We start from the raw sequence: 10,724 nt of genomic DNA on the forward strand, positions 1-10,724 counted from the left end.
CTCAGCTTGCTCAGGTCGAGTCTGATACTGGGTCTTCAGCCTGAGCTCAGAAGGCAGGGAGAGTTACATTAGGCAGTCAGGGCTCTCAGTGCACTTCCCGCACTTCCCCACTTGGAAAACTGTGAAATCATCAAAATGACATATTCGAATTACATTATTTTGGTAGAACAGAAGGACAGAAGAGGAAAAAGCTTTAAGTCAGTCTTCTTGATGTACAAAGACAAGACATTTGCCCTCTTGAAGAAGACTGCTGTTCCTTGTCTGCAGTCACTGCCAGGTGTGATGACGGCTGTCACAAACCCTGCTTTAGCCTCCTTGGGCTAGAGGCCTCAGGAGACCTTATTTGGCTGTGCAGTGCTGAAACCCTGCTGACCCCTGGCCACTCCACATTGTTGGTTTCTCAGGTAATGACTAAGCCTTTAATGAGCGACTCTCATTTTTAATTAGTGATCTGTAAATAAAAAAGTATATAAACTATATGTAGAATACAAAAGATGTATAAGAGCCTATAAATATAATAGATTCTTACACAGAGTGTATGTTCATCAGTCACAGATTCTTTCTCTGAAAATAGAGACATAACCTTGCTTTGATATACAGGCCCATCTGCAGTTTCGCAAGGCTCAGGAGATTTAGTTAACAATCAAACTTTTCTAGAATTGTCAATTCTTCTTTTTTGAGGTGTGGTACACTGAGTAACTTCCCTCATTTCCTTTATTTTCTTTTATAATCTGTAATTGCATACAAGGCTGACAAACAATCTCAGAACTCTGTTCAGTATAATATTATCTGGTGAGTCTTTGGTCAACCTCACCTGAGATGCCAGTTGCTACATATGCATATATAGCTGTTAACATTATCATGTTATGTTCAACTTACTTGTCTGAGCTCACATAATGACTGTAAGAAAGATTTTACATTTGATGTTGAAAAGTTCTCCATCATGAGGTGTATTTATGATATTTCTGCAAGGTAGAACAGTTTAGAAAGAAGTTTCAGAAAATGCACTAAAACCCATAAAACTTAGGGAAATACAGTGAATGGAAGAGTGAATATCAAGGTTATAAAGAAGAGCCATTTTTTGGTTAACTTCTAGGAAGTTCATTGTCGTATAGACAGAAATAAACATAATCACTTGGAAAACTTTATGTGGCATAATTTTTTAAAAATTTTTTTTACAAATAAGTTACATGGATAAATATATCTGTACACAAACACTGCATGAAAGGGTAGGTTTCATTCTTAGGAAATTTTAAACTCTTTTTTTTTAAAGAATTTTCATGGAGATTGGAACACATGTTAAGAAGCCTGGCCTGATCTTTCATTTCTCTTACCTCATCTCTGAAGAATAAGTAGGAAAGGAGGTAGTTTATAAAATCTTGACTGTGAAGAACGGAAGACTGATTTTTCTCTGAGCTGTAATAACATATTGATGATATATAATGACACCCTTAGCATCCTACATCAGTTAGAGAGTTGCATTTGAGTTGCACAACTTACTTGTGGGGTAAAAGTGGGGATATTGATATTACCCATTCCTTAATGCATATGTTCATTGGAAATAAGCAATAAAAAATTGTGTACTGAAAACTAAATTTTCAGCACATAGGTAAGGCAGTAAAATTCTGTTCAAAGCTTTCCTGTACTGTGCCCTTAATAGGTGCAAAAAAAAAAAAAAAAAAGAAGAAAATGATGCATTGGTAGAGCTTTACTGATGCACTTGTGTGAGAGGTACATCACACATTTTAGCTGGCACCTGAGCGGTTGGCATACATATTTCATGACAGAGAAGAATGTGCTCTTTGTGCCTGACTGCACACCCCTGTGCAGGATACCAAAGTGCTTTTTACATAAAGAGTGGTGTGGAACAGTCTTTTACGGGAATAGAGTTCATCAAAAAGTCCACAGGAAGCAATCCTGGGGAAGATGCTCCCATCTCATAATGCTGAAGTGAAAGTTAGGAAATGCTGACTGATTTTGTAGAGCATCAGTCCCTCCTTCAGGTGCCTCTGCTGTGACTGTCTGCTGGTCAGAGTGCAGTAGGAAAGAGCAGAGATGCAGTGTCCTGCCATCACCCAGGGACATCATAGAAAAATTGGATAATCAAAAAATTAATGACCTAGGGTGAGGAAGCCTGTTTGTTTAGGTTTACATCTATTTCTCAGGCAGTGCAGCAATAGTCAGTATTGATAAAATCATCAGTATTATGGTAAGATCTATATGGTGTCAGATAAGCATCACTGTAAATTATAATATTTGTTTTAGAAGCCAAGAGCAAAACTTCAAAGGCAGGTTGTAAAGGGGAATAAACCAGCTTTTCTTGCCTTCAGAAAGGTCTGCCTTAGACCTAGGCATATTCTTGTTCAGCTGGAAGGAGTATATGCTGGTGTAATTTTATAATACTGAAACAAAAGTAGTCAGCTGGAACCAAATGAATATGCACTTCTTTCACCTCTCCCTACTTGCTAGGATAATTTTATCTTTTTTTTTTTTTTAAAACAGTAGAGAGAGTTAGAGTAGGTATGGAGACTGTAGTCTACTATCTAGAGTTGTTCTTTATGTACAAGCTACAGATACTGTCTAGTTTTTTACTTCTACCCTCTAGTAAATTCTATAAAGCCAAGAAACTCAGCTTAGTCTGCTTTTGCTGTGGGGTGACCTAAGTAGAATACCTCATCTTCTGGTGGATTTGAAGTACGTATACTGAGAATCATTTAGATTCAGATTAACCTGAGAAACTGTTGAACACAGTGATTCAATACTTTGGTAAATGCTAACACTATGCATTTGCTGCAGAGTTAGTTATTTTCATAAAGGTTGTTTCCATGACATTATAAAATTTAAATTAGAGTAGTCACACACTGTGGTGACATCCATCATGGGCCAGAAACTTGAATGAAAAATCTTATTGTAATGCAAATATTTGGTTGTCATTATGGCTCAAGCACGGGGCAGACTTGACAGTTTTGAGGAATCAAATTGAGCTCATACTTGAGTTAACTCTAGTAGAGCCAGGACTAGGATTACGTGAACGCTTTTCACTTTTGATCTGACTGATGGCACCATAGCCTCAGATGTGCAAGTCAAAAGCAATGAGATAGATCATTGCTGTCTTGTATGCAACTCACGTAATAGCAGTAACAAATCTGTTTTTCTTTGAAGATGATAACTTTGCTACATGTGAAGCGTGGATGAAAAAAGTACTGTAATGTTTCCCTATTTTCATTTTGTCCCATTGCTCATCTCTTTAGCATGTTAAGTATGCATTGCATACTTGGCAACTACTTCCTTCAGTTTATTTTAAGAGTTCCTCATATGATTTCTAGATACGGGTGGCTTCAACATTTCCATTATAAAAGCTTTTCTGAATTCTTTAGAGAAATGCTGACACTATTATCACATTCATGACATGTCTTTAGATTTTGGCAAGTAGAAAGCCTTAAGGTTAGAGAAATGCCTTTTTTTTTGTTCCCTCAAAAGCCACTCAGCTATAAGCTTGTTACATCTCTATTTCTCTTTGTTCTTCAGAAATTGCTCCAGAAATTTCAGGCATCCGAAAAATAACATGAAAGAACACAGGAACATTCAAAGGGCTTGTGTACACTTGGAAAATGCAGCAAAGTGTACTTTTAGGTTTGATATTTTGGACTAACTTCCTATGTACACACTTGGTTTTATACAAAGGTGAACAAAGATGCAGTTGTAGGGTGCTAATGAGGAGAGAGTATTGCTGTATGGCTGTTATGGATTGGCTGTTTCAGAGTTTTCCTCCTTAAAGACAAGCTCTAACCTTAGGAACCCCAAGTGCCTGAAGCACCTGGTATGCAGCGTAGTCCAGTCTTTTCACTTGCCTTTGCTGGGTATGTGGCACCACATCCTTCCCTTCAGTCAGCCCAGAAGCAACAGACAAATGACTTTCATGGAGGAATCAGTTGCCTGCTGATGGTCTACACCCTCTGCATTCTCACATGAGCTCTGGGTTGACACCCTTCCCTCGTGGGAAGGCCATGCCGTCATCCTTCGTGTGCTAGCTGCAAGAAGGACTATTTAGTGTACAAAGACTGCAGAGAAAATCTTGTCTTTCTATTGAAAAGTATCTGTTCGAGTTCTATTTAAGTAGCAACCTGGAAGTTGGCAAGCAAAATTAATAAAATCCTTGGTAGTTTTAATAAAAGTTTTAAATGCTTGCTCTCACACACTAGGGAGCCACAGATTTAGAAGGTTGTACAAGCCTGTACAAACCTAATTCTCTTTCACTAAATGTGCTTTATGCTATAGTCTTCTATTGTACAGACTGTTTTTCTGTAGTGCTAGTTCTTGATTTAGTGCAAAGATTAGTGCAGCCAGAAGCAAAAGTAATGCTGCAGAGTCAACTGTAAGTTTTGTACTTCCTAACTTTTGAATGCTTTACTTTGGTCTGCTAACACTTAAAATCAATTTTGGTGGGCAAGATGGCTTTCACTGAAACAACTGTATCAATAAAAATCAGTGTTGATAGAGGTACAATAATGTAGTGCTCCTTTTTTTTTCACATAAAATGATAGTTCTATAAATCATCTTTGTAACTCCTGCCTCATGGAAAGAGTTAAAATCTACTGTCTGTCTTTGTATTCTTTTTTCTATCAGTCAGAAACTTGAAAAAATCAGTATGTTCAACTTAGAAAGAAGAACTCTGTGTGTATGTATACCTTCAGGAGGAGAATGACTCCAAAAGGACTAAATAGTCTACTATTGAAAAATCAGAGTCAACACAGCAGAAAGCTGAAGTCGGTTTAATATTAGAAATTAGGCATTAATTTTTAACAGGTAGAACAACTGTAATTGTTATAACAGATTACTGAGAGAAATAGTGGTTGCTGCATGTCTAGATATCCTCAAATTAAGTCTAGATATCCATGTGAAAAGGTGGACTCTATTCCAATCAAAGTTATTGCATTCAAAGTAAGGGATAAGGGGAAGTTAAATAACTTGTGATTAGGATCAGTCTACATAATCTAGTGAGTCTTACTTTTTAAGTTTTAAGTTTTCTATGAAACTTTATTGTTCTCTGGATGTAATTTATACAATACTTTTAAAAATGGAATTTTACCAACCCGTTTTCCAGCCTGGGAGCAAGAAAACATTTCTTGGCATCTGTTACTTGCACTTCAAGCTTTTAAAAGTACTTTTGTTTGACTCCATGTCTCACAGTGCACCTAAGGGATGCACAAATAGCCCTTCTGTGCGTATATTGTTGTTGCTAAAGTGCATTTCTGACTCAGCATGCAGCATTGGAAACACATACAGGTCCTGGAGATCATCATTTGTTGGATTAAAATAGATGAAGTCAAAGCTATCTAACCACAGTATGTTCGAGTATTACTCTCTCACTGATATTCTGGTTCAAGAATTTTGTTAAAATAATGTTTTAAAAAACTTACATGCTTCAACACTTAATTTTGAACTTTGAATGTCAGAAGCAGGCTTTTGCCTTGCCTTGATCTGTTGGACTAGTAACAATTTCAGATCTCACGTTTCTGTTGCCCAAATATAGTCAAATTTTGCTCAGTGAGTGAGCTGGATATCAAATTCAGGCTCTGCTTACCAGTGTGCTGCTCCCTAACAATATGCAATTCTGTCTTTGACTGTGGGCCCAAACTCATCTTCTGGAAATCACTCATTTAGAAACAAAGCATTTGTGCCACAACAGTGACACTGCTCAGAACAACATGAACACTCTAATGTTAAGAAAGAATAGACAATGAAAGTACAAAGACACTGCTTGGTTTTAAGTAGAATATAAGGTAGGTCAGCACTATTGTTTGTTAAGCTTTTGCTGCATTGTTACGAACAAAACCAGGTTTATAAAGAACTTTTTATGAATTGCACCTTCACAACATTTTTTCCTGCTCTTTTCACAGGACGTTACCCAAAACTAGTGTTTCATTTTGAACTCAAGAGAAACATCTTGTACTTCATACTAGAGACATATATACCATCAATCCTACTGGTTGTGCTCTCCTGGGTATCATTTTGGATAAGCCAGTCATCAGTTCCAGCCAGAATCTGCATAGGTGAGAAGCTGACAAACCAAACCAAACCAAAAGAAATCAAACCAGGAGTTGGATCATTAAGGTGCTTGCTTTATTGGGTGTAGATATCATCCATTTCTAAAAGTTGCAAACACTTCTGAGTTGTCTGGAATTACTTTTCTGGTTTGCCATTTGCAGTACATCATGCAGATTCTCCTTAAAGCCTTGCTATTCATTAATTAAGAAAATGTCTTGGGGAGCTACAGGAGACTTGGAGGCAGAGGAGGCTGAAAGCAGTGGAAAAAAGTAATTTTGGAAATAATTTCAACATATTCAAAGACATTAAATGTCTTTGGACAGAATTGTAAGGCTTTTTTTGAGCTGTAATGATGCAAGCTAATTAACATGAATAATAAAAGAATTATAAGAGATTAAATATAATTAATTTCAAATAAAGGATATTCTGAAAGGGAAGGAATGCAAATCAGTTCTGATCAGACTGCAGGTAAGGTGGGAAAAACAATCCTACAGAATAGGGAAGAAAGAAAGATTTCACATTAGATGAGGACAGTGGGCGACTACATTGAGCAAAATGTTATCTGAATGTTTAAAAGGGAGCATTTGCTTAGTAATGAAATAATAATGTGTTCATCATAAATATATATTCTGTGACACCAAAACATCTCTCATTTTAATGTCTAGTCTTCTCAGCTTTACAAATGTTTTTCCACCAGTGTTTTTAAGCATTTAACTTAAGAATCATAAGTTCATTTGAAAGTCTTCCTTCCAAAACACGGCACATGAAATGCTCTGGCATATTAGGAGTTCACTGAGCTAGGAAAAACTGTTTTGTAGCAAGGCCTTTGCAGTAAAGGCCTTCATTGCTATCCATGTTTTGTCAGAACTTATATTTTTGCATTCCACAGGTGTTACCACAGTCCTTACTATGACAACACTGATGATGGGAGCCAGGACTTCACTTCCAAGTGCTAATTGCTTTATTAAGGCAATTGATGTGTACCTTGGTATCTGCTTCAGTTTCATCTTTGGAGCACTGTTAGAGTATGCTGTGGCTCATTTCTGCACCCTTCATCGACTCAGTTCAAAGGAAATTCCAAAGGTATTTCAATTCCTTGATTGTTGTCCTACAAAACAGTTTTCAATTATACCTGCTAAAGAGAATTAATTATCTTGGCACTAATGATACTTAATGTAATCCTTAAATGTATTTAAGGAAGTTTCTGTTTTGGAATGAGGACAGTGAAACAGAATAACCTTGTGAAAAAGAAAAATTGTTTGTGTACCTGGAAGTTTCTGGAAGAGATCAAACTGAAACACCCTTCCATAATGATTCTCTTTTGACAGGGACTTATGGCCATTTATCAAACAATGTGCTAGACAAATCACAGGCATTTGTCTCTCCAGTAATGGCAAACACAGGTCAAAAATCAGACTGAGCTGGGTGACTTGATCTTATTGCAATACAGCAAAAAAGATTTTATCACATTCTGTTTATGAAACTGCACATGCATGGTACCTGAGTCAGTTTACTAGCAGGCAGCTTCACATATTACGTGTCTCAAATCCGTATAGCCTTCTGCTTACATCTTCCGTTTCAACAGCTGCAGCTGAAGCTCAGACTGGGATTCACTTTCTCTTCCGCATCCTTTTTACAGTAGTGCTTTTAGCTGCTTGTCACAATTTTGAAATACTGTAGAATTTACTTAAAATAAAAAGGATCAAATCAACATAGGCGTTTTTGAGTCGGGTGGTTGCTGTCTTACTGAAATAATCAGGACAAGTTCATAAAGAAATTTTGTCACATCTTCCATCTCCAGCATTTAGCTTTGCTTTCATAAGCAGTGAGAAAGAAATCACAAGAAGTTGGAAGCTGATTGTCTTACATCTTTTAATTATTAACTGAATCTAATATGCATGATAGAGAAGAAAATTTTTAGCACCTCATGAAACTTCTGGATGAATAGAAAAAAGTTAGACACAGGAAGTGAGAATAACAGAAAAAAAAAAAGGGTGGGGAAGAACATTGGTTGAGTGCTGTAGGGATAAATGGCAACAAGAAGATAGATTTGCAACTATTTAAGCCAAACGAGAAGAGACCATCAAAATGCCTGAGCAAAGCTTCTCAGCAGGCCAAAGAAACAGTATATTGAGTTCAAATGGAGAAGCTTAAAACCAGTGAAGATCAGCTATGGTGTCTTTATGCCTGGACAGCTCAACAATTAATATGGGATTTTGTCTGTTTGGGTGAAAGATAAGTTCTGTAAAGGCACAGGAGTGTGTTCAAAGCCGTCATTAGAACTGGGTACGTGGAGAAAGACTGCAAAATGGACACAAAGCTAAGCCAACCAGTAGGTTTTAAAGAACAATATTTAATGAGAGAATGTCTGCAAATGGGCAAACACTTGTTTCGAGTGAGGATTTGAGTGGAAAGCATGAAAATAATTTTTCTTGGCAAGGTAGCATCAGTGACAATTCCCTCTGAGCATATCCATCTTGTGAAGTAAGTGGTTGTCATTTTGCTCATAAAGCAGAAAAAAAAAAAAAAGCTTATTGGAGGTTTGGGGAAAAAAGTGAAGTGTTTCAGTGCTCGGATAATTAAACATCTGTGGATTTGTGAAGGGCACTTATGCCCTTGCTTCACCTACCTGTGTCAGATTCCCTTCCATCTGGGGCACGCATACTAGCACTTGCAGATGGAACAGACATGGGAACTCAAGGACTTGAAAGATGTAGAGCAAGTGGAGGTACAGTGCAAAAGTGAGGAAGGAAGAAAGACCTGAGGTACAGTTTTGTGATGGACTTATTGACTGAAAGGAGTGGTCTGTCACTTCAGACATGACCCTGCCTTTTGCTGTGCATGAGGAGTGAGCAAGCCAGTCCAACTCACTTCTTGCCCACACAAATACATACATATAAGGGCAGGGCCCGCTGGTTGGCCCTATATGAATTCAAGTCTCAGTAGAATAAGGAAAAAGCCTGTCATGTCCTTTTCCTGCTGGAGCCAAGGACGAGCACTGAGCAGGGTGCCATGGAGAGCACACCTGACTTGTATTTCTCATTCCTCACTGTAAAAAACCAAAACATCACAAGGACATAAGTAGCAGCTAAAATCTCATGTCACTGTCTAGCAGGTACTTAAATTTCTGTGTGAATATTGTCACCATAAATGTGTTCTCCTCATTATCGTATTCTCTTGTGGACACAGGTTAATTAGAAATCTCATTTCCCGGTTTTGTTATTCCCTTGTGAGAGCTGATATAAAATTTGCACTTAGAATTATGTAAATAAATGTAGGAGGTGAATTGAAAATGTAACCCTCTGCCTTGTATAGGAATTAGTTATACTGGTTTGCTTTCTAGTTTGCTCTTTAAAGCAGTTGGGCACTGGCATATGAGGTCCTTTTGAAGCCTTTAGGGTATCCCATTTAGAATCTAAACTAGTGAAAGAGCTCATCATATCCACATTCTTGAGGTGTCCCACATTGGGTGAACTAGGACCCACAGAGAAAGCTTCAAAACTAACAGCAAAAACAGAAGAACCACCCTTTGCAAGGAAGGTGAGGCAAAATGTGCCGTTCACATCAGCTACATAACAGACTACTTAAACGGAAAAGTTTCCTCTCCAAAATCCCAAGTTTCTTCTCTTTTATACAAAGATATGAATTATGCTCTCCTGTAAAATGGAGAAATTCTCCTTGGCCCTCCTTTGTCTTTCACCTAAACCTCTTCCTTTTGGTCAGACAGGAGAAAAATTTGAAAACTTAAAATAAGGTTACAAAGGCAGCATTCAGCCTATGTGGCATTTCTGTGCAAGCATCGTGCAGTCTTTCTGAACACTGCACAAGATCCAGGTGTGCAACAGTCTAGGTTGAAAAATGTTTAATCTTGAGCATCTTTATTATTCAATGGAAGTGACCACTTTCCTCAATTCTGTTGGCTGTTAGATGTCAGCAAACACTTCAGTTAGTGGGCACAGTAGCGGGTACTATGTACAGTGCTTTTCAGGTGATATACAGTACTTTTCCTGGATGTGGCCAATTCTGTCTCCACACAGAGCATGTTTTAGTGCCAGCTGCCATTTTCTTACTGACAACTGGAATACAGAGAAAACTTAGTGTGACATTTAAAAATAGAGCCACAGTTGAACACTCACAACACTTGTGGTTTGGTTGTTTTTTTTTTTTTTTTTTTTTTTTTGTACACCAGCCTAGTCTTTCATCACATTCATTTCTCCATAAAAAGCTGGTGAAGTCCCTTGATAGTCCCAATTTACAAGACTGCAGATTTTTGTAAACTAGCAGTTGTGGTTCACCTTTAGACTAGCCTGCTCCTTTTTAAGCAATGCGGTACAACACTTTTGCTGTAAATTTGTCTCTGTTCTGTGAGAGCCCTACCTTTTAATATTGCAAACAGAATCGGGTACATATGCACTGTAAATGGTATTTTCTGCTTAACTAAACTGCCTCTTGGGGAGTAAAAAGGAGTTAAGAACAGCCTCCTGTGATTTGTTCACATGCAGTTGTGTAAAAAGAAAATCTGGCATGTATGCTATCTGCTGTCATGCTCTGCAGTGAAACTAATGCTGTAGAACTTTTAGCCGGCCCTACCTGAACGATAAATAGACTCCTATACTGAATCATGTCCCAGATCCAGCCAGTTTTGAAGTATAGATGTTGTTTTGCTCTTTCCCATA

General features: G+C 37.7%; 1 protein-coding gene across 1 annotated transcript in view; it reads left to right on the plus strand.

Moving 5' to 3' along the window:
* The window catches only part of LOC103768882 (gamma-aminobutyric acid receptor subunit pi-like), a 32,644-nt gene that overhangs the window by 19,603 nt on the left and 2,317 nt on the right, over nucleotides 1-10,724 (plus strand). Inside the window, exons 6-7 of the mRNA XM_008936044.1 lie at nucleotides 5,901-6,053; nucleotides 6,938-7,131. Coding sequence (XP_008934292.1) covers nucleotides 5,901-6,053; nucleotides 6,938-7,131 — 347 coding nt within the window. The remainder of the gene's footprint in view (nucleotides 1-5,900; nucleotides 6,054-6,937; nucleotides 7,132-10,724) is intronic.

The sequence above is a fragment of the Merops nubicus genome, unplaced genomic scaffold, assembly GCF_000691845.1.
Source record: "Merops nubicus isolate BGI_N331 unplaced genomic scaffold, ASM69184v1 scaffold4372, whole genome shotgun sequence".
NCBI lineage: Eukaryota > Metazoa > Chordata > Aves > Coraciiformes > Meropidae > Merops > Merops nubicus.